Source organism: Staurois parvus, unplaced genomic scaffold (genome assembly GCF_062004578.1).
Source record: "Staurois parvus isolate SC_StPar_1 unplaced genomic scaffold, SC_StPar_1.0 ptg000842l, whole genome shotgun sequence".
In the NCBI taxonomy this organism is placed as follows: Eukaryota; Metazoa; Chordata; class Amphibia; order Anura; family Ranidae; genus Staurois; species Staurois parvus.
The window spans coordinates 1,848,665-1,874,894 of NW_028318638.1; the positions used below are offsets into that span (position 1 = coordinate 1,848,665).

The 26,230-nt window shown below is 46.4% G+C and overlaps 1 protein-coding gene across 1 annotated transcript in view; it reads right to left on the minus strand.

Moving 5' to 3' along the window:
- SV2A (synaptic vesicle glycoprotein 2A) overlaps window positions 1-26,230 on the minus strand; it is a 230,954-nt gene that overhangs the window by 121,683 nt on the left and 83,041 nt on the right. The window contains exon 2 of the mRNA XM_089655505.1: window positions 23,957-24,840. Coding sequence (XP_089511631.1) covers window positions 23,957-24,539 — 583 coding nt within the window. The 5' untranslated portion in view covers window positions 24,540-24,840. The remainder of the gene's footprint in view (window positions 1-23,956; window positions 24,841-26,230) is intronic.

A 26,230-nucleotide genomic window follows, 5' to 3' on the forward strand; every position in this document is an offset into this window, starting at 1 on the left:
GTACATTGCTGTGCAGGGAGAAGAAACAAAGACATTGTTCTCTCTGTAGAGAGCTTTGTGTTGATTGTCAACACAGGGCTCTGGGCTATGATTAAACACAGCCGATCAGCAGGTCTCGTATGCTGCTGTGCCTGTAAAGGCCGCCCATACATTGCGGGTGGGCGGTCCTTAAGTGGTTAGGGAGTGCGACTCATCTTTTTGACAATGTCAGTTGCTTCTCCATATTTTCATTATTTATTTTCACATGCAGATTCTGTCAATGCTCCCTCTAGTGCAGTGGTGTATTTAGGCTTTGTGCTACCCTAGGCAACACAAAAATTACCCCCCCCCCTGCAGAAAGAGCCTAACATTGACCAAGAACACCCCTGACCTCCACCTGAGCCCTCCATACAGCAGCCACCATCCCCCATGGCGAGTGAGAGAAAGACACTCACCTATACAGCACTGGACATCCACAGGAACAAGAGTCTCTTGGAACCCACCAGGTCCCCATGCCACGTGTGTCGTCCTTCCATCCCTTCTTCTGTCCCTTCTTCCAAGGGGCAGTGCTGCCCCCCCTGAAAAATGCCGCCCTAGGCAAATGCCTTGTTTGCCTTGTGGTAAATACACCCCTGCTCTAGTGGGCGTCTGGATATATATTTTTAGCAAGCGCAATCCCCTGCAGAGCAGTGCTCAGACTGGAAGAGGGTGAGGAACCCCATGATATATTTATGTCACCACCCCTTAAATTATATTTAGCAAGGAGGAATAATTGCAGCATTTTGACTTCATTGAAGGATCGCATCAATATGTGCATGGCTGGCATTAAAGTACCGGTATCTACAGGGAAAATCCTTGCTTGATCATGTGAGCAGCGAGCGACCGGATGGGATTGCGCTCGTGTGCGGGCGGCGTAGTGCTGAAGCATCCTATAGAGAGTGACCTAGTTTTATGGCAGCGGTCATTTAAATCAGCACGCTTGCCCTGCTGCACGTCGGAACGATTTGCAATGGCTCCTCTCAGTCGTTAGTCACTTGGATTTATGTGTGGGCGTGCGGACGGATTGCTTCTTGCCTGCAGCCTGCAGAATCATTCCAAGCTGTTGGACGCACTCCAAGCTAAAATGTCCCTTTTTTCCCCCCATTTTTTTTTTTATTATATATGTCGCCGGCTTGGAAGAGGCTCCGGAATGAACTGAAACTGCCAGGAGAGGCTCATTCATAATGTTAGTCTATTAATAAAAGTTCATTTATAATTTAGTAGAACAAATAGACCTGGGGGGGGGGCGCTCTGTTCTCAGGGTCACCCGTTCAACTGATGAGCGTGCATTTTATCGGGAGTGGAATACTTATCATGTGCTTTCCTCGAAGGGAAAGTACAGGATACGTTTTTTTTTTTTCATATATCCGATGCACAAATTCATGCATTTTATTAACCGCTTCCTGCCCATTCCAGCGTCCCTTTAAAAGGTTCTGAATGCCCAAAGGGTGGGAAGGATTGGCAATCACGTGACCATTGCAGTTGGCTGGTCACGATTGGTCTACCGATTATTGGTGGGGTCAGACATGACAGCTTGGTTTCTGTGCTGGGAGCAGGGGCGGACTGACCATTTGGAAACTCGGGCACTGCCCGAGGGCCCGGGGTTAGTAGGGGGCCCCATGAGATGCCCCTGGTACTTTTTTCATAGGCTTTTTTGAGTTTGGGCAAGGACACAGGGGCCCCATGATCCCCTATTGCCCAGGGGCCCCATGAGATGTCAGTCCGCCCCTGGCTGGGAGTGCACAGTAAGCATCCTAGATTGTAAGCTCCGAGGATCAGGCCCTCCTATCCCTCTTGTATTGAACTGTATTGTTGCTGTATTGTCTCCCGTTATATTGTAAAGTGCTGAGCAAACTGTTGGCGTTATATAAATCCTGTATAATAATATAATAAAAATATGTGCGGCGTCTGGGTGTTATAACACGTTTTGTCGCCGCTGACAGCCAATCACGGTGGTCACATGACTGGGAGCCGGTCCTAACAGTCACTGATCATTAGCAGGGACCAACTTGGTCTCTGTGCTGGGAGCATGCAGTTATCTTGCTCTCAGCAAAGAAACATTGCCCACCTAGTGACGCCTATGTTCAGCATGTGGGCGTTAAAGTGCAACCTTTTGCCTCCGCTGACAGCCAATCATGGTGGTCACATGACTGGGAGTCGGTCCTGTCAATCACTGATCATTAACAGGGACCAACTTGACAGTTTGGTCTCTGTGCTGGGAGCATGCAATTAGCTTGCTCTCAGCAAAGAAACATTGCCCACCTAGTGACACATATGTTCAGCATGTGGGCGTTAAGGTGCAACCTTCTGCCTCCGCTGACAGCCAATCACGGTGGTCACATGACTGGGAGCTGGTCCTGCCAGCCACTGATCATTAGCGGGGACTGACTTGACAGTTTGGTCTCTGTAGTTAGCTTGCTCTCAGCAAAGAAACATTGCCCATCTAGTGACACATGTTCAGTATGTGGGCGTTAATGTGCAACATTTTGCCCCCTCTGACAGCCAATCACGGTGGTCACATGACTGGGAGCCAGTCCTGCGGGGACTGACTTGACAGCTTGATCTCTGTACTGTCAGCAGGGCCGATGCTTCCATTAGGCAAACTAGGCAGCCACCTAGGGTGCAGTGCCACCTAGGGGCCCCTGGGCACAGCACAGGCCAGCACTCTCTCTGTGTGGCCTATGGACCTCTTGTATGAATTCATAATTTTTCTATAAAGTCCCCTTCTCCTCATACACAGAGAATGATGAGGGAATGATGGCATCTTTACTCTGCACAATTGTCTCACAGCCTGTCCACACACATGACCATTTAGACCAGTGGTTCTCAATCTGTGGGTCGCGACCCCTTTGGGGGTCGAACGACCCTTTCACAGGGGTCCCCTAAGACCATCAGAAAACACATATTTCCAATGTGTAAAGAGCAGCTACTGTGTAGAAAGCAGCTGCTGTGTTGAAAGCAGCTACTCTGTAAAAAGCAGCTACTGTGTTGAAAGCAGCAGTATTGGAGGTAAAACGACACTCATGAATTATAATTACTGGGTAAATAATTTTATGGTTGGGGGTCACCACAACATGAGAAACTGTATTAAAGGGTCACGGCATTAGGAAGGTTGAGAACCACTGATTTAGACAGAAAGATGCCGGGTGTCTGGGGCCAGCGTCACAGCTGAGATGCAGCTCATTCCAGTGTTCCTCTCAGACTCAGTCCCTTACTGCAAGCTAGCTGGCGGCTGTTGATCACTGTGGAGGTTTGTAACTCTGTCTCCTTTTTTCTTTGTCTGTCTGATTGGTTAATACAGTTAATTTATATTTGGTTAATATATATTTTGTCTTTAATATTGGTGCTGGTGGCATCTTATGGCACTTATTTTTGCAAATTAAGAGAAATGTAGCAGGTTCATGTTTTGATGATTTAAAATCTTCTACTGTTTTGAAAAACTTTTTTTTTTTTTTTTTTGTGGGGGGGGGGGGGGGGGGGGGCGCAAGTAGTTGGTCTTGCCTAGGTCACAAAATAGCACTGGCCCTGGCTGGGAGCATGCAGTTAGCTTGCTCATAGCACAGAAATATTGCCTACCTAGTGACGCATATGTTCAGCATGTTAGCATGAAAGTGCAACATTTTGCCACTGCTGACAGCCAATCACAGTGGTCACATGACTGGGAGCCAGTCCTGCTAGTCACTGATCATTAACGGGGACCAACTTGACAGTTTGCTCTCTGTGCTGGGAGCATGCAGTTAGGTTGCTCATAGCAAAAAAATATTGCCCACCTAGTGACGCATATGTTCAGCGTGTGGGCGTTAAAGTGCAACCTTCTGCTGCCACCGCCGCTGACAGCCAATCACAGTGGTCACATGATTGTGAGCTAGTGCCACCGGTTACTGATCATTAGTGGGGACTGACTCGACAGCTTCTTCTCTGTGCAAGGACCGTGCAGCGAGTGCCCTCTCAGCACAGAAACATTGCCCACCTAGTGACGCAAATGTTCAGCATGTGGGCGTTAAAGTGCAACATTTTGCCACTGCTGACAGTGGTCACACGACTGGGAGCCATTCCTGTCATCCACTGATCATTAGCAGGGACCCATTTGACAGCTTGGTCTCTGTGCTGGGAGCATGCAGTTAGCTTGCTCTCAGCAAAAGAAACATTGCCCATCTAGTGACGCAAATGTTCAGCATATGGGTGTTAAAGTGCAACCTTCTGCCACCGACAACCAATCACAGTGGTCACATGATTGGGAGCCAGTGCCACCAGTTACTGATCATTAGTGGGGACTCGACAGCTTGGTCTCTGCGCCAGGACTGTGCAGTGAGTGCGCTCTCAGCACAGAAACATTGCCCACCTAGTGACGCATATGTCCAGTGCATGAGAGTTAAAAGTGCAACCTTTTGCCACCATGGAAGCTAATCACAGTGGTCACATGATCAGTAGTCTGTCCCACCGGCTCCTGATCATTAGCAAGGACTGACTTTACAGCTTGGTCTCTGTGCTGGGAAAATATAGTGAATTTGCTCTCAGCACAGAAACAGCGTCCACCTAGTCAGGCATCAGTTTGGCGCGTGGGCGTTAAAGAGCAACTTTTGTCGCCGCACATAGGTGTTACACGGGTGGCAACAGGTTCAGGTGCATTTGCTAAATGTGTGGTGTGTTCAGGGGCGGACTGACCATTTGGAAACTAGGGCACTGCCCAAGGGCCCAGGGTCAGTAGGGGGCCCCATGAGATGCCCCTGGTACCTTTTTCATAGGATTTTTTGAGTTTGGGCAAGGACACAGGGGCCCCATGAGTTGTCAGTCCGCCCCTGGGTGTGTTGCAATACCATTTATTGTGAATGGAACCCCAACGCATTGTACAGTAGAGTCCAACACACAATGAAGCACACCCCAAAGGCATTCACCATGCAATGGGGCACCCTGCATTGTTAGGAAAAAAAAACAACATGTACTGTACATTTTTTCATCCACTGTGGTGCATTGGCAGCCCATCCAAACTGAATGGCCAGCCTTACCGCAGTGACCGTTAACGCATGTTTATTAACGCACTCCAATGGAATACTTAAAGTGGTATTAAACCCAAAATCACAAATGTAGTATATTTCAGCTTACTAGTCAGTGGATGTGGTGGCTGCATTAGTTTTCTTTTTTTTTTTAGACTTTTCCCCCCCCCCCTGTTCTCACCTGGTGATCTGGCCAGTAACACACCTCCTGTATTAAAGTGCCCCCATTCTACATGAAGGAGCACAGGGGGCACCTTTGAACAGTAGCATGGCAGTCGGGATGAGGGGGGGGGGGGGGAGTGTTAGATGTACTAGCAGATTTAGATGTACTAGCAGATTTAGATGTACTAACAGGTTTAGCTGTACTAGCAGATTTAGATACACTAAAAAATTGAAGCTGAACTCCAGCTAATACTTTATAAGCAGTTGCAGCAAACAGTTTTTTTTTCCCTTTTGAGAATAAAGGTTTTACATGAGTAAATAAAAGCTGATCATTGTAAGCACCCCTGTAGACATGCTGGTAGGTTAATTGGCTCCTGTCTAAATTGGCACATTGGATAAATGGTTAGCACTTCTGCCTGGCAGTACTAGAGTTGTGAGTTGTGAATCCCAACCACGACACCATCTGCCTGGAGTTTGCATGTTCTCCCTGTGCCTGCGTGGGTTTTCTCCAGGTACTCCGGTTTCCTCCCACACTCCAAAGACATGCTGGTAGGTTAATTGGCTCCTGTCTAAATTGGCCCTAATATGTGTATGTACGAATGTGAGTTAGGGACCTTAGATTGTACGCCCTTTGAGGGTTAGGGACCTTAGATTGTATGGCCCTTGAGGGTTAGGGACCTTAGATTTTACACCCCTTGAGGATTAGGGATCTTAGATTGTACACCCCTTGAGGGTTAGGGACCTCAGATTGTACGCCCCTTGAGGGTTAGGGACCTCAGATTGTACGCCCCTTGAGGGTTAGGGACCTTAGATTGTACGCCCCTTGAGGGGTAAGGACCTTAGATTGTACGCTCCTTGAGGGTTAGGGACCTTAGATTGTACGCCCCTTGAGGGTTAGGGACCTTAGATTGTACGCCCCTTGAGGGTCAGGGACCTTAGATTGTACGCCCCTTGAGGGTTAGGGACCTTAGATTGTACACTCCTTGAGGTTAGGGACCTTAGATTGTACGCCCCTTGAGGGTTAGGGACCTTAGATTGTACGCCCCTTGAGGGTTAGGGACCTTAGATTGTACGCCCCTTGAGGGTTAGGGACCTTAGATTGTACACTCCTTGAGGTTAGGGACCTTAGATTGTACGCCCCTTGAGGGTTAGGGACCTTAGATTGTACGCTCCTTGAGGGTTAGGGACCTTAGATTGTACGCTCCTTGAGGGTTAGGGACCTTAGATTGTACACTCCTTGAGGTTAGGGACCTTAGATTGTACGCCCCTTGAGGGTTAGGGACTGATGTGAATCTACAATATATATATAAAGCACTGCGTAAACTGGTGGCGCTATATAAATACCTGGAATAATAATATGGTTTGTTTGATCCATGTAAACTGATACATTCTGCTGGAGAGCTATTGCTTCTAAAAAACAACACACTTACTGGCCGGATCACCTGGTAAAAATAAACTAAAGAAAACTAATGCACCATCACATCTAAGAGTTTTTAAGTTGCAATATAATAAATGTTTGCTTTTGGGTTTAATACGGCTGTAAATGTGAATGGGCACTTACTGTACTGCTTTACAAATCACTTTTTTTTAGCTTTTTTTCTTTTTTTCCTGACCACATTGCATATCTACAAATCTGGGTGTGTTTGGGACTTAAAGTGACTTAAAGCGCAGTACCCTCCCTCCCCAAAGACTTCTGGGACACGTGACAGGTCCCAGAATACTACGGGCCATTCACAAAGTTCAGCGCTTCTCACGCATGCGTAGTAGGCACCCGGCTGTGAAGCAGCAAGCTGTCATAGCCGGGTGCCCACACTGAAGATGGCGGCGCCAGGGACAGAAGACGGCCGGTGAAACCAGCTGTGGTGAGGACTCCGCTGGACCGAGGGACAGGTAAGTGGCTGTATTTTAAGAGTTAGCAGCTACAGTTCTTGTAGCTGCTGACTTTTATTTTTTTTTTTTCAGGTGGAACTCCACTTTAAGGTGAACATATCACCAATATAAGCTCTGAGGAAGAGGTTGTGTCCTCGAAACGCGTCAACCAGTTGGCCATCCAGGGTTCCATCGTATGGACTCAGATGTTGTTTGGATCATACATCTTGTTCAGTTTGACATGCCTGTGTTATTATGTGCATTGTGAGTATGATACCTATTTTTGTTTCTTTAATAAATTATTTCAAACGATAATGCACTAGGTCGGTGCGCCCTTTTTCTGTTTCTCCATTTGTAACCAATATAAGCTCACTCTGCTCCCCTACAGTACCTACCCTGATGCATGAAAGTCATAAGAGGCAGCGGAGGTCTTAAAATACTCATCTTGGCTGAAAAAAAACACTGTTCCGGGAAACCCCACCTCTCCTTTAGCCAGAGTAACACATTATTTGGATGATGTCAGCCAAGCAAGGCAGGAGTTTGATACTAAGAATTAGAAAAATGGTGACAGGGTAGGACAGAGCCTGTGATTGAGAGCCTCAGCTCTATTCCTGTGTGAAGGGGGTATATCTCTTGCCTCCAATGAGCTCTCCTCACTGATGTAACTTCTCCGCCCCCTGCTTTTCAGAGCTGAGAGATCCTGTGTCAATTCTGCACTATGAATAGATGTAGGGGAAAGATTGCTGTAGATACACAGGTACAACCTACAGTATGTAGGAGTATTTTTTTTTATCTCTGTATATCACCTGAGGCCAGTCACTTCACTGGGTATATGAAAGCGGTCGTAAACTACTCCAGGTCACGTGAGCCTACAGGAAAGCTTTATTATAAGTTACTAGTTACAATGAATGTCTCCTAAACGTGCAACTTCTAGGAGATATTCACAAGTTCTGCAGCTGGTGAAGTATTCAGTGTGCCCTCAATTCAGAGCGCAGTCATGCACACTACGCTCTGAATTGAGGGCACACTGAATATGTTGTCAGTCCAGAGCGCTGTGCCGCGATCGTGACTCCTGTATGCATGCGCACGAGTGACGTCATCGTGGCTTGGCCATTCAAACGGCCAGAGTCTATGAACTCAGAATGAAGACGGAAACCCTTTTAGCAATGACAGTGTTATGGGAGGGATCCGTTTTACAGGTACACTATATTGGCAAAAGTATTGGGACCCACTCCAAATCATGTGATTCAGGTGTTCCAATCCCCTCCATGGACACAGGTGTATACAATCAAGCCCCTAGGCATGCAGACTGCTTCTACAAACATTGGTGAAAGAATGGGTTGCTCTCAGGAGCTCAGTGACTCCAAGCGTGGTCCCGTGATAGGTGGCCACCTGGGCAATAAGTCCATCCATGACATTTCCTGGCTACTAAATATTCCACGCTCAACTGTTAGTGGTATTATAACAAAGTGGAAGAAACTGGGAACAACAGCAACTCAGCCACCAAGTGGTAGGCCATGACAGGGCGGGGTCAGCGCATGCTGAAGCGCACAGTGCGCAGAAGTCGCCAACTGTCTGCAGAGTCAATAGCTAAAGACCTCCAAACTTGGCGTGGCCTTCAGATGAGCCCAACAACAGTGCGTAGAGAGCTTCACGGGATGGGTTTCCATGGCCATAGCTGCATCCAAGCCTTACATCACCAAGTGCAATGCAAAGCGGCAAATGCCGTGGTGTAAAGCACGCCGCCACTGGACTCTAGAGCAGTGGAGACCTGTTCTCTGTAGTGACCAATAACGCTTCTCTGTCTGGCAATCCGATGGACATGGCTAGGTTTGGTGGTTGCCAGGAGAACAGTACTTGCCTGACTGCATTGTGCCAAGTGTGAAGTTTGGTAGAGGGGAATTATAGTGTGGGGTTGTTTTTCAGGGGTTGGGCTTGGCCCCCTAGTTCCAGTGAAGGGAACTCTTAAGGTTTCAGCATACCAAGACATTTTGGACAATTTCATGCTCCCAACTTTGTGGGAAGAGTTTGGGGATGGCCCCTTCCTGTTCCAACATGACTGCACACCAGTGCACAAAGCAAGGTCCATAAAGACATGGAGGAGCCAGTTTGGGGTGGAGGAACTTGACTGTCCTGCACAGAGTCCTGACCTCAACCCCATAGAACACCTTTGGGATGAATTAGAGCAGAGACTGTGAGCCAGACCTCCTCCCCCAACATCAGTGCCTGACCTGACAAATGTGCTTCTGGAAGAATGGTCCAACCTTCCCATAGACACCCTCCTAAACCTTGTGGACGGCCTTCCCAGAAGAGTTGAAGCTGTTATAGCTGCAAAGGGCGGGGCCAACTCAATATTGAACCCTTAGGACTAAGACTGGGGGACCATTAAAGGTCATGTACATGGAAAGGCCGGCCGACCAATACTTTTGGCAATGTAGTGTAAGTCTGTCCTAATGTGCTAGTATATGGTGCATACAGGGGGGTGCAGGCCGCGCCGTGTGACACCATCACAGGGGGGTGCAGGAGCAGGATGCCGGCATAGTGACAGCTGCCCCTGCCCCGGTGTAGCGGTAAAATGAGTATCCCCTGAAGCAACTGCGCATGTGCCGGTTTCAGGCCGAAGAAGCCAATCGCCAGCTCTGTGCTAAAGTCGAAGATCGGCTCTTCGGCCTGAAACCGGCACATGCGCAGTTGCTTCTGAGGATACATATCTTCAAAGGATACTCATTTTACCGCTACACCGACACCACTCCTTCCTCTTTGGAGCGGTGACACCACGTGTTACTGCACCGGGTGACACCAACCCTAGGGATGTCTCTGGGTGCATACTAGCACATTATTCCATTAACTTTCAGTAGGAACGGCACTACTTTTTTTTTATGCTGAAAATTCCACTACTGCTTTAACTTGGAAGTAAAGCCTGAGAACAAAAATCTACTTACAGGTTTTTAGGTAGGTGAGATTATTTTTAAGTCTCTTTCCTACTAGCAACTTTCTAAAAAATGCGTACTGACTGTGGGTCATACACAGTGTACAGTCCTGGCATCTTACAGATGCCGGGAATGGAGATCGATGACAAAGTGGAACTCGGGTGCACATGCGTGGATGAGCAAAGCAAGAAGATGGTGGACTTGGCTAGGGAAGAGGACACAACACCGGGACAGAGTGAATACGGTGAGCCTGGACCACGCTAGAGGAGAGCACACCGAAAGGCAAATGCTGGCCCACTTTACTTCCACCCTTTTGTATTCCCCTTGTCCTAAACAGGGGCTACTATGCCAATTTATTTTTTGGCTGGGCTGTACTTTGCTCAGACTAATTGTATAGTTTTTCACTTGGTTTTTCCCTAAGCTCACATTGGCTTGTGATTACTCACTGTCACCAGTAGATGTCACCGGCATCACTGCTCATAGTATGAGATTTCACGCATTTAGACGCATTTGTGCATTTATAAATTAATATTCTGGCCAATCGAATGCATTAATGCCAAATGCACGAACGTTCATAAAGGCATGTGCAAAACGCGGTTTTATGCACATTTTTTAGCTGCTTTTTCCTGCCAGGAATAAAAGGCGTTCAGAAGAAAAATTGAAAGGCCCAGTGCTCATGAGACCTAAATAAACCTTTCCATTAAATACCAACTATGATTCATTTAAAAAAATGTATTAGTTGGTCAGAGAGGGATCACTATGACAGAGTTGGTCAGAGCGGGATCACTATGACACAGTTGGCCAGAGAGGGATCGCTATGATGGAGTTGGTCAGAGAGGGATCACTATGACGGAGCTGGTCAGAGCGAGATCACTGACTGAGTTGGTCAGAGAAGGATCACTATGACAGAGTTGGTCAGAGCAGGATCACTATGACAGAGTTGGTCAGAGCAGGATCACTATGACAGAGTTGGTCAGAGCAGGATCACTATGACAGAGTTGGTCAGAGCGGGATCACTGACGGAGTTGGTCAGAGAGGGATCACTATGATGGAGTTGGTCAGAGCAGGATCACTATGACAGAGTTGGTCAGAGAGGGATCACTATGACAGAGTTGGTCAGAGAGGGATCACTGTGACGCAGTTGGTCAGAGAGGGATCACTGTGACGCAGTTGGTCAGAGCGGGATCACTATGACGGAGTTAATCAGAGCAAGATCACTATGACAGAGTTGGTCAGAGAGGGATCACTATGACGGAGTTGGTCCAAGAGGGATCACTAAGATGGAGTTGGTCCGAGAGAAATCACTATGACGGAGTTGGTCAGAGCGGGATCACTATGACAGAGTTGGTCAGAGAGGGATCACTATGACAGAGTTGTTCAGAGAGGGATCACTGTGACGCAGTTGGTCAGAGCGGGATCACTATGACGGAGTTGGTCAGAGAGGGATCACTATGACGGAGTTGGTCAAAGCGGGATCACTATGATGGAGTTGGTCAGAGCGGGATCACTATGACAGAGCTGGTCAGAGAGGGATCACTGTGACGCAGTTGGTCAGAGAGGAATCACTATGACAGAGTTGGTCAGAGCGGGATCACTATGACGCAGTTGGTCAGAGAGGGATCATTATGATGCAGTTGGTCAGAGAGAAATCACTATGACGGAAAAAATTCACAGAGCTAATCGTCCTGTGAAACTGTATGTACTTTTGTTTCGGTGAGTGGGGGCAAAATTGATTATTAGACTATTTTCTCTGTAGGTTAAATGTGTGAATCAAGAAAAAGCTGTATTATGGCCACTAGATGGAGCTGAATTCATGGTAAACAGTATTTCCTATGATCATCAGCACCCTCTATAGGCTATATTGTGTATCACATTGTATTGTTATTGTACTGTATCATGTATTGTCTCCCATTGTAATGTATAGCGCTGAGCGAACTATTGGTGCTATATAAATCCTGTATAATAATAATAATAATGCGGTATTTTCCTGATTCACTCTTGGAAGAACATTCAAATTGGAGAGAAAATAGCCTGATAACATTTGATTTGGTCTCGATTTACACAGAACTAATGTACATGCACTTTCATAGGACAAGTAGCTCTGGGGATTTGTATAAATATACCTCTAAGTGTCTGAATTCTGTTCAAATATTAACTTACTGTCATCCCTCTGTACAGCAGTTCTCAGACTGGAAGAGGAAGGACTGTGATCTAGTCAGGGCTCTGGTGCTTTGTTCAGTGCTATCAATGAACAGGCTGACAGGGAAGCACAGGGATGACTCAGCATCCTCTCTCATTGTCCAGTCAGCAGGCTGGAGGCGGGTCCTTGACCAAGTTGTACCTTTTCACTACAGTGGAGGTCAGGTAGCTGTCAGGAAAGACAGCTTAGACATATACTTCAATCAGCCATAACATCATGACCACTGACAGGTAAAATGAATAAAATTGAATATTTCATTACCATGGCACCTGAAAGTAGGTGGAATACATTAGGCAACAAGTGAACATGTTGCCCCTGAAGGTGATGTGTTTAAAGCAAACAAGGAGATCCTTGAATGGGCCGAATTGTAATGGCCAGACGACTGGGTAAAAGCAACTTCTAAACTACAGCTCTTGTGGGATGTTCCCAGTCTGCAGTGGTCAGGATTGCCCAAAAGTGGTCCAAGAAAGGAGATCCAGTGAACTGGGGACAGGGTTATGGGAAGCCAAGCATCACTGAAGCACATGGGGAGCCTGTGTAGTCCGATCCAATAGAAGAGCTACTGGAGCTCATATTTCTGAAAAAGTTGATGTTGGCTCTGATAGAAAGGTGTCAAAACACATGGGACATCGCAATATGGGACTGCATAGGCGCAGACCAGTTGGGGTGCTCATCCTGACCCTTGTCTACAGCCAAAAGCAAGTACAAATTCTGGGCTACAGAACAGAAGATAAAGGATCTGCTACTGAAGACTTGGTGCCAGACACCACAGCATATCTTCAGAGGTCTAGTGGAGGCTATGCCTTGATGGGTCATGGAGGGTGGTCATAATGCTATGGCTGATCTGTGTATATGCCAATGGTTTTGTTGGGACCCATGTCCACAGCCAAAAGCACCTACAATGGGCACGTGAGCATCGGAACTGGACCACAAAGCAATGGAAGAAGGTGGCCTGGTGTGATGAATTCAAGAATTGTTTGAAGAATACAACCAACAGTTTGCAATGTTGACTTGGCTTCCTAATTTTCCAGATCTTAATCCAATCGAGCATCTGTGGGATGTGCTGTTAAAAAAAAGTCCGGTCCATGGAGGCTGCACAGGGCATAAGACTATGTAGCTGCCGACAGGTCAGGGTGCCCCACCTGACCCATGTCCACAGCCAAAAGCACCTACAAAGGGCACGTGATCAGAACTGGGCCATGAAGCGATGGAGAAAAGTGGCCGGGTTTCATGAATTCAAGAATGATTTGAGGAACACAACAAAGTTTGAGGCATTGACTTGGAATTCCAATTCTCCAGATCCTAATCCAATCGAGCATCTGTGCGATGAGCTGAAAAAACAAGTCCAATCCATGGAGGCCCCACCTCACCACTTCCAGAACTTAAAGGATCTGCTAGTGAAGACTTGGTGCCACAGCATACCTTCAGAGGTCTAGTGGAGTCCCTACCTTGATGGGTGGTCATAATGCTATGGCCGATCACTTTATACGCCAACGGTTTTGTTGGATCCCATGTCCATAGCCAAAAGCACCTACAATTGGCATGTGAGCACTAGAACTGAACCATGAAGTGATGGAGAAAAGTGGCCGGGTCTCATGAATTCAAGAATGATTTGAGGAACACAACAAAGAGTTTGAAGCTTTGACTTGAACTTCCAATTCTCCAGATCCTAATCCAATCGAGCATCTGTGGGATGAGCTGAAAAAACAAGTCCGATCCATGGAGGCCCATCTCACAACTTACAGAACTTAAATGATCTGCTACTGAAGACTTGGTGCCAGATACCACAGCATATCTTCAGAGGTCTAGTGGAATGCATGCCTTGATGGGTCATGGTGGGTGGTCATAATGCTATGTCTGATCGGTTTATACACCAACGGTTTTGTTGGATCCCATGTCCACAGCCCAAAGCACCTACAATGGGCATCTGAACACTAAAACTGAACTATGATGTGATGGAGAAAAGTGGCCGGGTCTCATGAATTCAAGAATGATTTGAGGAATACAACAAAGAGTTTGAGGCTTTGACTTGTCCTTCCAATTCTCCAGATCCTAATCCAATCGCGCATCTGTGGGATGAACTGAAAAAACAAGTCCGATCCATGGAGGCCCCACCTCACAACTTACAGAACTTAAAGGATCCGCTACTGAAGACTTGGTGCCAGCTACCACAGCATATCTTCAGAGGTCTAGTGGAATCCATGCCTTGATGGGTCATGGTGGGTGGTCATAATGATCACCCATTATGGGATATGCTGAAAAAACAAGTCCGATCCATGGAGGCCCCACCTCACAACTTACAGAACTTGAATGATCTGCTACTGAAGACTTGGTGCCAGCTACCACAGCATATCTTCAGAGGTCTAGTGGAATCCATGCCTTGATGGGTCATGGTGGGTGGTCATAATGCTATGGCTGATCTGTGTATATGTCAATGGTTTTGTTGGGAGCTCATCTTTAAATGATTATCTTTACAATGAGAGCACCATGCCTGCGACTTGCTCTAAGATGTGGGTGGAGAACAGCAGAGGTTACAAAAGCCGGGGATCAAGGTTTCTGCTTCCGTAGAAAGAAATCTGGATTTCCCAGCTGGATGCTAAAAGCAGAGGAATCGATGAAGGCAGATGTCTGTAACAGAGATTTCTGACTCGTTGGTCCGATCAATGAATTTTTTTTTTCTCTCTCTCTGAGCGGGGATGTTCAGATCTCCCAAGAAGGATAGGAAGGTCGTTTGAAAGAGACTAAAAGAAGTGACCCTCTGGGATTTCAGCCTCGTTACAGGAAATGAGGATGGATGCTGTGACTCGGAGACCCGGCCTGCCTCATTACTGCAGTATTAAACCGTATGGAGTTTTAACTACCTACAACGGAGAAGAGATTATATGTCACTCCATCCAAGAAGAAGAGTGTACGGGGACAACCTCGTATCATCAACCAACCCTCCCAAATGTTCATTGGGTCCAAACTGGCCACAGCGTAGGAACATTTCTGAAAGTCAAACCTATCTACTGTATGTCGAAAAATGGACTTCAACATTTTTCCCATTACATTGTTGGGGTCAGTGGTCATGCAGCACACAATACCTTCTCAGGGACCATTCACACCAGTTGGGTTGCAGGAAACGCATGGTAACGCGCGCGGTTTACACACTGCCCTGCGTGTGGGTGCCTTTAAGTGTTAATAACTCCCTAAGCACATCAAGCAAATGCGTACATTTTGAGGCCACCAAAACACGTGGTAATGCAGTACCATGCGCTTCGTCGTGGCGAACTTTGAAAAGCCATGCCTGCCATAATTTTTGCACATTCCTGCATGTTTGGCAGCCTGTTTAAACTGCGCAGGCTGTCACAAACAAGTCGCACAACAACACGCGAATACGCACATTCTGGCGTGATCTGGCCCCCTAGGGTTGGCCACATGTGCGGTATCTTCTGAACAGCAAACCACATTGGATTACTCCATGTTGAATGCAAACGTGTTACTGCGGCCGAACTCGACCAGTGTTGCTTCTGTTAGGCAGGAACAGCCATAGATGGATCGAACTTCAGCTGGTTCCTGCTGAACCGATTGAATTCCAATCCATCTATGGCCTTCACAAGTCTATAGGGCCACGTCTACCAACCTTTTGCAAAGCATGTGGTTGCGGCGTGGCTCCATAGACTTATAAAGGCCATAGATGGATTGGAATTCAACCCATTCAGAAGGGATCTGCGACTTTCAATCCATCTATGGCCGTTCCGACTTAACAGAAGGTGATCTACCGATCGACTTTTGTCAAAGCTTTGGTCTGGGAAAACTGCCATTTACTCAGTCGCTGCAGCCAATCGGCTGGAGAGCTGATCAGTGTATTCTGACACCGAAGGAGTCTCACTGTCAGAATACAATAACACAGTGTGGAGGATTCCTCCACCCACCTCGTTTGTGTGGATGGGGGAATCCATTCATCTACAAATCATCTATGGCCAGCCTTACATTGGTCGCGTTCTGCGACGTTAACACACGTTGTGTTCAGCAGGCATATTCAGCCGAGGCACATGTACAGCCCTGAATGGCGGGGGGGACATTAAAACCAACTTCCGCTCAACCGCTTGGTTTTACTGCCCCCCAACCACATAGGTGAATGAAGCCTTGGGCGTTTATTTATAAACAAAGTTGCAGAGCTTTTCATCCTGGGATACTGCATGTACATTCGAGCTGTACAAATGGAGTTTGGAATCTGATTGTTTGATTGCTCCAGGACAGGTGTCTTATACAACAAAATGATTAGCAACACTCCCTTTAAGAGACTGCTTCTAATCTCAGCTTGTTACCTGTATGAAAGACACCTGGTAGACAGAAATCCTGCTGAACGATAGGGGATCAAATACTTATTTCCCTCATGAACATGCAAATCAGTGCATCATTTGTTAGACATGCATTTCTTTTGAATTTTTTGTTGCCATTCTGTCTCTCAGTGTTACAATACACCGAACATTCGATTTTTAGACCGATCATTTCTTTGTGAGTGGGCAAACATTCAAAATCAGCAGAGGAGCAAATACGCATTTCCTTCACTGTATCTGCATTAAATTAGCCTCAGAACCTGTGTCATTAATGTGTTCGGTTTTAAAGGGACGAGGTGACAACCTTAGATTCTATTTTCTTTCCAGGTCGCATGGGATGAATCAGGAAAATACTGTATTGTGGCCACTAGATGGAGCTGATGATCACAATATTTATTTTCTATGATCAACAGCTCTGTTTAGAAACATTGGGGGGGATTGGGGTGTGGTCATATGCTGTATTAGAGTATCTGGAACAGCTGTGTATAGTAACTAGAGATGAGCGAATTATTCAAAAATTCGATTCGGCTGATTCGCCGAATTTGCGGGAGAAATTTGATTTGATGCGAATTTATTCGCTGCAAATTTAACTTATTAAAAGGGTTTCTAGGCTTCAGAGAGCCTTTATATTAGTGCAGAACACTGTACCTTTAATTTAAATGCCCTTGGAGTCTGCTGGGGAAGAGAAATAATACTGTCACTCAGTATGACATGCAGATGAGTGCCGTCGATCTTAGAATCACCGCACACTTCACTCATTTGGGCAGTCACGGGGCACGACGAAGAAGAAGAAGAAGAATGAAAAGAAGAAGAAGAATGAAAAGAAGAATGAAAAGAAGAAGAATGAAAAGAAGAAGAAGAAGAATGAAAAGAAGAAGAAGAATGAGAAGAAGAAGAATGAAAAGAAGAATGAGAAGAAGAATGAAAAGAAGAATGAAAAGAAGAATGAAAAGAAGAATGAAAAGAATGAAAAGAAGAATGAAAAGAAGAATGAGAAGAATGAAAAGAAGAATGAGAAGAATGAAAAGAAGAATGAGAAGAATGAAAAGAAGAATGAGAAGAATGAAAAGAAGAATGAAAAGAAGAAGAAGAATGAAAAGAAGAAGAAGAATGAAAAGAAGAAGCAGAATGAAAAGAAGAAGAAGAAGAAGAAGAATGAAAAGAAGAAGAAGAATGAAAAGAAGAATGAAAAGAAGAAGAAGAAGAAGAATGAAAAGAAGAAGAAGAAGAAGAATGAAAAGAAGAAGAAGAATGAAAAGAAGAAGAAGAAGAATGAAAAGAAGAATGAAAAGAAGAAGAAGAAGAATGAAAAGAAGAAGAAGAATGAAAAGAAGAAGAAGAATGAAAAGAAGAAGAAGAATGAAAAGAAGAAGAATTCCAGTACAGCAAAAAGTGTATCTGCAGAGAGCTCCGCTATTTCTGACAGTTCTCTGACAGTTCCTTCACATTTACAGCGGTTGAAACATTGTATCTATTTGTTTCCCCATAAAAACATCTGTATCCTAAATGGAAACAAATAGATACAATGTTTCAACCGCTGTAAATGTGAAGGAACTGTCAGAGAACTGTCAGAAATAGCGGAGCTCTCTGCAGTGACACTTTTTGCCGGCTGATCGGGGAAAATTCGATTCGTGCATCCGAAGTTTGCTAAAATTCGGATTCGGTGCGAATCGAATTTTTCCTAATATTCAAAACGAATTCCACTTCGCCAAGTTCGATTCGCTCATCTCTAATAGTAACCAATCAGCTTCTATCTTCAGCTTTTTCAGTTAAGTTTGAAAATAAAAGAAAGAAGCTGATAGGCTGCCATGTACAGCTGCTCCAGTCTGACTAAGAATAGCATACGCTTCTACTCATGCGTTGGACGATAGACTCCACAGCAACTATAACCACACATTGGATGCCTGGAGGATGCACGCCTTGCTGCCCTCACCGGACCAGGGGAATCCAAATGAGCTGCATGAAATGAAACAAAAAACAGGGCGCACCGGCCTTGTGCATTACCTGCATTTATTGTATAAAAGGTGGTGATAGGCTCACAAAGGATAAAATATCAAAAGGCAAATCATGTGAAGTACAGCAAGGTCCAATCAAACTGGATGATATCTGTGTTGGGTTCTTTTTAGGCCTCCAAATGGCTGACGCGTTTCGAGGCTTAGCCTCTTTCTCAGAGCCTGATTCACTTCATTGAGGTCAAAAAAGTTTATGAAAAATTTTTTTTTGCATTATACAGGGGCGGACTGACCATTTGGAAACTCGGGCACTACCCGAGGGCCCGGGGTCAGTAGAGGGCCCCATGAGATGCCCCTGGTACCTTATTCATAGGCTTTTTTGAGTTTGGGCAAGGACACAGGGGCCCCATGATCCCCTATTGCCTGGGGGCCCCAAGAGTAGTCAGTCCGCCCCTTGTAAAAAATATTTTTTTTTTTGCTTTGCAGCTGGTCCTGTGGGCAGTGAGATCAGCAGAAACTCTCTGTAGGGGAAATCACTCATGCACAATACCAAGAAGTGCATGACAAAGAAAGGCCCCTATCTCACATACATACATACATACATACATACATACATACATACATACATACACATACTAGGGTCAAGTTAGGAGTTAATTACCTACCAGCATGTCTTTAAAGCGTGGGAGGAAACCGGAGTACCCGGAGGAAAACCATATAAGCACAAGAACATACAAACTCCATGTAGATTTACCCAGGATTTAGTTATATGTAAGTTGTGTTGCCGATTCGCATAGCAGAGCCAGACACAACATTGTTCAGGGTATCAGGTTCTAGACTACATTGCAAGGAAAAGAGCTGACTTTTCTAATAAGCGGTTTGTAACATGCTGCTTTGAGCTCTATATACTGTATCATCGGGAAGAGAAGGACCTTTGCTCTGTGTGTGGAAGCAGTGGTCTCTCTGCAGAGGCTCCATATACTGTATCATCTGGGAGAGAAGAACCTTTGCTCTCTGTGTGTGGAAGCAGTGGTCTCTCTGCAGAGGCTCCATATACTGTATCATCTGGGAGAGAAGGATCTTTGCTCTCTCTGTGGAAGCAGTGGTCTCTCTGCAGAGGCTCCATATACTGTATCATCTGGGAGAGAAGAACCTTTGCTCTGTGTGTGGAAGCAGTGGTCTCTCTGCAGAGGCTCCATATACTGTATCATCTGGGAGAGAAGAACCTTTGCTCTGTGTGTGTGGAAGCAGTGGTCTCTCTGTAGAGGCTCCATATACTGTGTCATCTGGGAGAGAAGGACATTTGCTCTGTGTGTTGAAGCAGTGGTCTCTCTGCAGAGGTCTGACTCTTGCAGAGCTAAAGAGCTGACTTTTCTAATAAGCTGTTTGTAACATGCTGCACTGAGCTCCATATACTGTATCATCTGGGACAGAAGAACCTTTGCTCTGTGTGTGGAAGCAGTGGTCTCTCTGCAGAGACTCCATATACTGTATCATCTGGGAGAGAAGAACCTTTGCTCTGTGTGTGGAAGCAGTGGTCTCTCTGCAGAGCCTCCATATACTGTATCATCTGGGAGAGAAGAACCTTTGCTCTCTGTGTGTGGAAGCAGTGGTCTCTCTGTAGAGGTCTGACTCTTGCAGAGCTAAAGAGCTGACTTTTCTATTAAGCGATTTGTAACATGCTGCTTTGAGCTCCATATACTGTATCATCTGGGAGAGAAGGACCTTTGCTCTCTGTGTGGAAGCAGTGGTCTCTCTGTAGAGGTCTGACTCTTGCAGAGCTAAAGAGCTGACTTTTCTAATAAGCTGTAACATGCTGCTTTGAGCTCCATATACTGTATCATCTGGGAGAGAAGGACCTTTGCTCTGTGTGTGGAAGCAGTAGTCTCTCTGTAGAGGTCTGACTCCTGCAGAGATGACTTTTCTAATAAGCGGTTTGAAACATGCTGCTTTGAGCTCCATATCCTGTATCATCTGGGAGAGAAGAACCTTTGCTCTGTGTGTGGAAGCAGTGGTCTCTCTGTAGAGGCTCCATATCCTGTATCATCTGGGAGAGAAGGACCTTTGCTCTCTGTGTGGAAGCAGTGGTCTCTCTGCAAAGGTCTGATTCTGGCACCAGAACGTCTTCTATTTTTTTTGTTAATCCCTAAGGGGTTTTCGCATTAAAATACGGCACCATCACGACAAGCCAGGAGCTTGCAGTTACAGCACACTCCCATTGACCCCAAAACTGCCCGTCAAACTCTTACAGGCTGAGTTAAAATTGCCGCAGCCATGAAACAAAGCATTGCGGCCGAGGCTTGTGTACAGCTGTAATGTTTTGCCCAAAAGTCGACTAGTTCAACAGGAACCCGTCCATGTGTACTCCTCTCTGTTCTGTAGCATGGTCTAGTCGGGAACCCAGCATTCGATCACTACATGCACCCAATGGCTGCAGGGCAGATCTGTGTATTTTGATTGGGGGCAGATCCCTGCATCCACATTGCCTGTGTGGTTGTGGGGTCTGCCAATGTAATGTTATGCCCAAAAGTCGACTAGTTCAGCAGGAACCCGTCCATGTGTACTCCTCTCTGTTCAACAGCAGCTTCTGCAGAATGGTCTAGCCGGGAACCCAGCATTCGATCACTGCATGCAGCCAATGGCTGCAGGGCTGATCTGTGTATTTTGATTGGGGGCAGGGGGGAGATCCCTGCATCCACATCGCTTGTGTGGTTGTGGGGCCTGCCATTTTTTTTTTTGTTTTGTTCAACCTGCTGTGCATGTATACCCTGCTTTAGAATTTATGTGGGTGGTTGTGGGGCAGTAAAACCACAGCTCAGCCACCTGTTTTTACTGCCTTCCTGAACACCTGTATGACAGAACCCGAAAAGCAACCGAGACTACAGATTTTTAGTATTGTCCATGCTTCTGTTGCAGATTTCCCATCACTTCCTATCTGGTGAAACCACGGTCAGCAGGGCAGAAAATGGGGGTGCATTTCTCTAATGGAGCCCCGGATAGTAGTACAAACCTGAGAAATGTGCTCTATACTTCCCCCACACTATCCAAAACTAGATTTAAATTTGGTGTGTCATCTATAGTTTCAGTAAGAGCTTTTTTTTTTTTTTGTAGCATGAATGTGGGGGGGTTCAGTTCCAGCACCTTCAGCACAGAATGTATGCAATGGCAAGGGGAACCAGAGTGTGCTGGAGGGTCTAATGATGTTGGCTGCTGGAGGATCTATGGTCACTGGGGGATCGATCGTTGAGAAGGGGCTAGTATTTCTGGAAAGGTTTATTGTTGCTAGGTGGATCTATTGTTGCTGGGCAGATCTATTGTTGCTAGGGGTCTAATGATGTTGGCTGCTGGAGGATCTATGGTCACTGGGGCATCTATCGTTGAGAAGGGGCTAGTATTTCTGGGAAAGTTTATTGTTGCTGGTGGAGGATCTATTGTTGCTGGGGGTTCAATTGTTGCTGGAGGGAATCTACTGTTGAGGGAGGGGTCAATTGTTGCTGGCTGCTGGAAGGTCTATTGATTCTGACTGCAGGGAGATTTATTGTTGATAGTGGTGGTCTATTGCTGCTGAGGTGGGGGTATTTATGTGGCATATCTATTGTTGCTGGGGGCATTTATTGTTGCTGGGCGGATCTATTGTTGCTGGGCAGATCTATTGTTGCTAGGGGTCTACTGATGTTGGCTGCTGGAGGATCTATGGTCACTGGGGGATCTATCGTTTAGAAGGGGCTAGTATTTCTGGAAAGGTTTATTGTTGCTGGTGGAGGATCTATTGTTGCTTGGGGGGGTCAATTGTTGCTGGAGGGAATCTAATGTTGAGGGAGGGGTCAATTGTTGCTGGCTGCTGGAAGGTCTATTGATTCTGACTGCTGGGAGATTTATTGTTGCTAGTGGTGGTCTATTGCTGCTGAGGTGGGGGTATTTTTTGTGGCATCTCTATTGTTGCTGGGGGCATTTATTGTTGCTAGGTGGATCTATTGTTGCTGGGCAGATCTATTGTTGCTAGGGGTCTAATGATGTTGGCTGCTGGAGTATCTATGGTCACTGGGGGATCTATCGTTGAGAAGGGGCTAGTATTTCTGGGAAGGTTTATTAGTGCTGGTGGAGGATCTATTGTCGCTGGGGGGGTCAATTGTTGCTGGAGGGAATCTACTGTTGAGGGCGGGGTCAATTGTTGCTGGCTGCTGGAAGGTCTATTGATTCTGACTGCTGGGAGATTTATTGTTGCTAGTGGTGGTCTATTGCTGCTGAGGTGGGGGTATTTATGTGGCATCTCTATTGTTGCTTGGGGGCATTTATTGTTGCTAGGTGGATCTATTGTTGCTGGGCAGATCTATCGTTGCTAGGGGTCTAATGATGTTGGCTATTGGAGGATCTATGGTCACTGGGGCATCTATCGTTGAGAAGGGGCTAGTATTTCTGGGAAGGTTTATTGTTGCTGGTGGAGGATCTATTGTCACTGGGGGGGGTCAATTATTGCTGGAGGAAATCTACTGTTGAGGGCGGGGTCAATTGTTGCTGGCTGCTGGAAGGTCTATTGATTCTGACTGCTGGGAGATTTATTGTTGCTAGTGGTGGTCTATTGCTGCTGAGGTGGGGGTATTTATGTGGCATCTCTATTGTTGCTTGGGGGCATTTATTGTTGCTAGGTGGATCTATTGTTGCTGGGCAGATCTGTTGTTGCTGGGGGGGGGGTCTATCGTTTTGTTGTTGGCTGCAGGGGACCTCTTTTATTGCTTTCATTGTTAACAGTATCAAATGCCATACAAATGACTTGGTACTCTATTCTGTAAAGAGGTAATACTGGAAGATGGGTAAGGGGTGGAACCATGGGACGGTACTTGAAGGTGGGTAGGGGGTGGAACCACAAGACGGTACTTGAAGGTGGGTAGGGGGTGGAACCACGGAACGGTACTTGAAGGTGGGTAGGGGGCGGAACCACAGGACGGTACTTGAAGTTGGGTAGGGAGTGGAACCACAGGACGGTACTTGAAGGTGGGTAGGGGGTGGAACCACAGGACGGTACTTGAAGGTGGGTAGGGGGTGGAACCACAGGACGGTACTTGAAGGTGGGTAGGGGGTGGAACCACAGGACGGTACTTGAAGGTGGGTAGGGGGTGGAACCACAGGACGGTACTTGAAGGTGGGTAAGGTGGAACCACGGGACGGTACTTGAAGGTGGGTAAGGTGGAACCACAGGATGGTACTTGAAGGTGGGTAGGGGGTGGAACCACAGGATGGTACTGAAAGATGGGTAAGGGGTGGAACAACAGGACGGTACTTGAAGGTGGGTAGGGGGTGGAACCACAGGACGGTACTTGAAGGTGGGTAGGAGGTGGAACCACAGGACGGTACTTGAAGGTGGGTAGGAGGTGGAGACAAGGGGTGACTCAAAAGAGGGGAGAACCCTTACCTGTTCTCTGAGAGAAAAAAACCCTAGTTTCAGTTACAGAACAATTTCAGCAGTGCAGTACAATGAAACAAATTGAATTGGTACAGCAGACAGACTTACCGAGCATGCCTTTGTTGGAGTCAGACAAGCACATGTCCTTCTCTGCACTGGGCAAAACAAATCCAACTACAAAAATTTCTACTCCATCTGCCATGAGGGCAAGTCCTAGCACGAAGTAGAGGGTCCACTGAAATCGTCCATGTCCACATTCTTGAAGGATCACCTCATACTGCTGTGCCAGCTCCTCCTTGTCCTTCCTCTTTTGCCCTTCCAGATCAGCAAAGTCTTTGAATTCAGTAACGAGTTGTTGATTATCAGTGAGGTGATCTCCTTTCATTGAATCAGCCCTAGGAATGCCTTGATACTCTCCCTCGTAGATTTCATCATCCTCATCGTGGCCTTCAGTGGCATCACTGGACCCTCCCTCATCATCGTTGAGAGGATCTCCTCGGTAGTATCCATCTTGTGGCTGGTAGTCATCATCATCATCTTCTTCGAATCGAGTGTAGGAACGTTTCGTGTATTCATCTTGCATCTTATCCACGCCTTTCCCAACTTTTTTGGTTGCATGTCTCTTAACTTCCTTGGCTATGTCTTTGGCTCCTCGTATAAAAGCAGTCCGATCTCTGAATGCGTCATCCATGGTGACCGGTACAAGATATATTAACTATTATCTGGTGGAAAGTAATCGTAAAGATGAAGGTGTTATTTTTCTACAGCTTCTTATTATTCCTGAAGAACTACTGTTTCAGCACTACAAAGGCTGGAGAGCAACCTACAATAGCATTGATGACGCGAAGGGCATCCCACAATATTTGAAAGCTGGACCACGAGCAGGAAAAAACATAAGATACTCTTGGCAATGCTAGGAATTCTGCAGAAACATTCTTTTCTGGAAAGGATTATTTCATGTGTTGTTCAATCCTTGACAGATTCCTCAGCCCCTGGAAGAAAAACAGGACAAAATTAAAAGGGATATTTGAAGCATGGCAGGTTGTGTTGAATTCCAAAAATTCATTACAGTATTATTATTATTATACAGTATTTATAAAGCGCCAATAGTTCGCTCAGCGCTGTACAGTACAAAGGGGGACAGAACATGTGACAGAACAATACCAATACAATGCAAAACATGAGAGGATTGAGGGCCCTGCTCTTTGGAGCTTACAATCTAGGAGGGAGGGGATGGTGGCACAGGAGGAGATAGCTGTGGGGGATGGGGTGGTAGGAAGAGTGGAGGAGGTCGGCAGGTTAGCAGGGGGTGGGGTAGGCTTCCCTGAAGAGATGGGTTTTCAGGGTGCGCCTAAAGGAGAGGAGAGTAGCTGATAATCTGATGGGTTGGGGCAGGGAGTTCCAGAGGAAGGGTGACACCCTGGAGAAGTCCTGGAGGCGGGCATGGGAGGAGGAGACCAGGGAACTAGAGAGAAGGAGGTCTTGTGAGGAGCGGAGTGTGCATGTTGGGTGGTACTTGGATATTAGGTCAGTGATGTAGTTCGGGGCAGTATGGTGGACGGCTTTGTACGTCAGTGTTAGGATTTTGAATTTGATCCGTTGCACAATCGGAAGCCAGTGGAGGGATTGGCAGAGGGAGGAGGCGGAAATGGAGCGGTTGGAAAGGTGAATGAGTCTGGCAGCCATATTCAGGATGGACTGAAGTGGGGATAGGCAGCGGCGGGGCAGGCCAGTGAGGAGGGAGTTGCAGTAGTCGAGTCGTGATATGATGAGGGAGTGGATGAGCTGTTTAGTGGTTTCTGGGGTTAGGAACGTGCGTATTTTGGCGATGTTGCGGAGGTGGAGTCTGCACGAGTTTTTTAAAGATTGGACTTGGGGTTGGAAGGATAGGTTGGAGTCCAGAATGACACCAAGTACTCTGGCCTGCGGGGCGGGTTTGATATTGGCGTTGTTGGATGTGATGGAGAAGTCAATGGGGGGTGGTGTCCGGGCTGGGGGGAAGACAAGAAACTCGGTTTTGGAGAGGTTCAGTTTAAGGAAGTGGAGCGACATCCAGTCTGATATGTCGCTCAGTAGGTGTGTGATTTGGGCAGAGACCGAGGGGGTGAGGTGGGGGGTTGAGAGATAGATTTGTGTGTCGTCGGCATAGAGGTGGTAGTTGAAAGACAGTAAGTTGCAATTGAATTTAAAAGATTTTCATAGGACATTATATTGATAAACAATCTTTGTGATGACCATATATAATAAATTAGCTTATAGTTTTATAAACCGGGAGCAAACCAGCACCTCTCCCACACTTTGTTAACCCATAAAAAGTTAAGATGAAGAGATTCTTAAAAGTTGGAGAAGTCATGTGACCCAGTACAAAACACAACCTTGCCT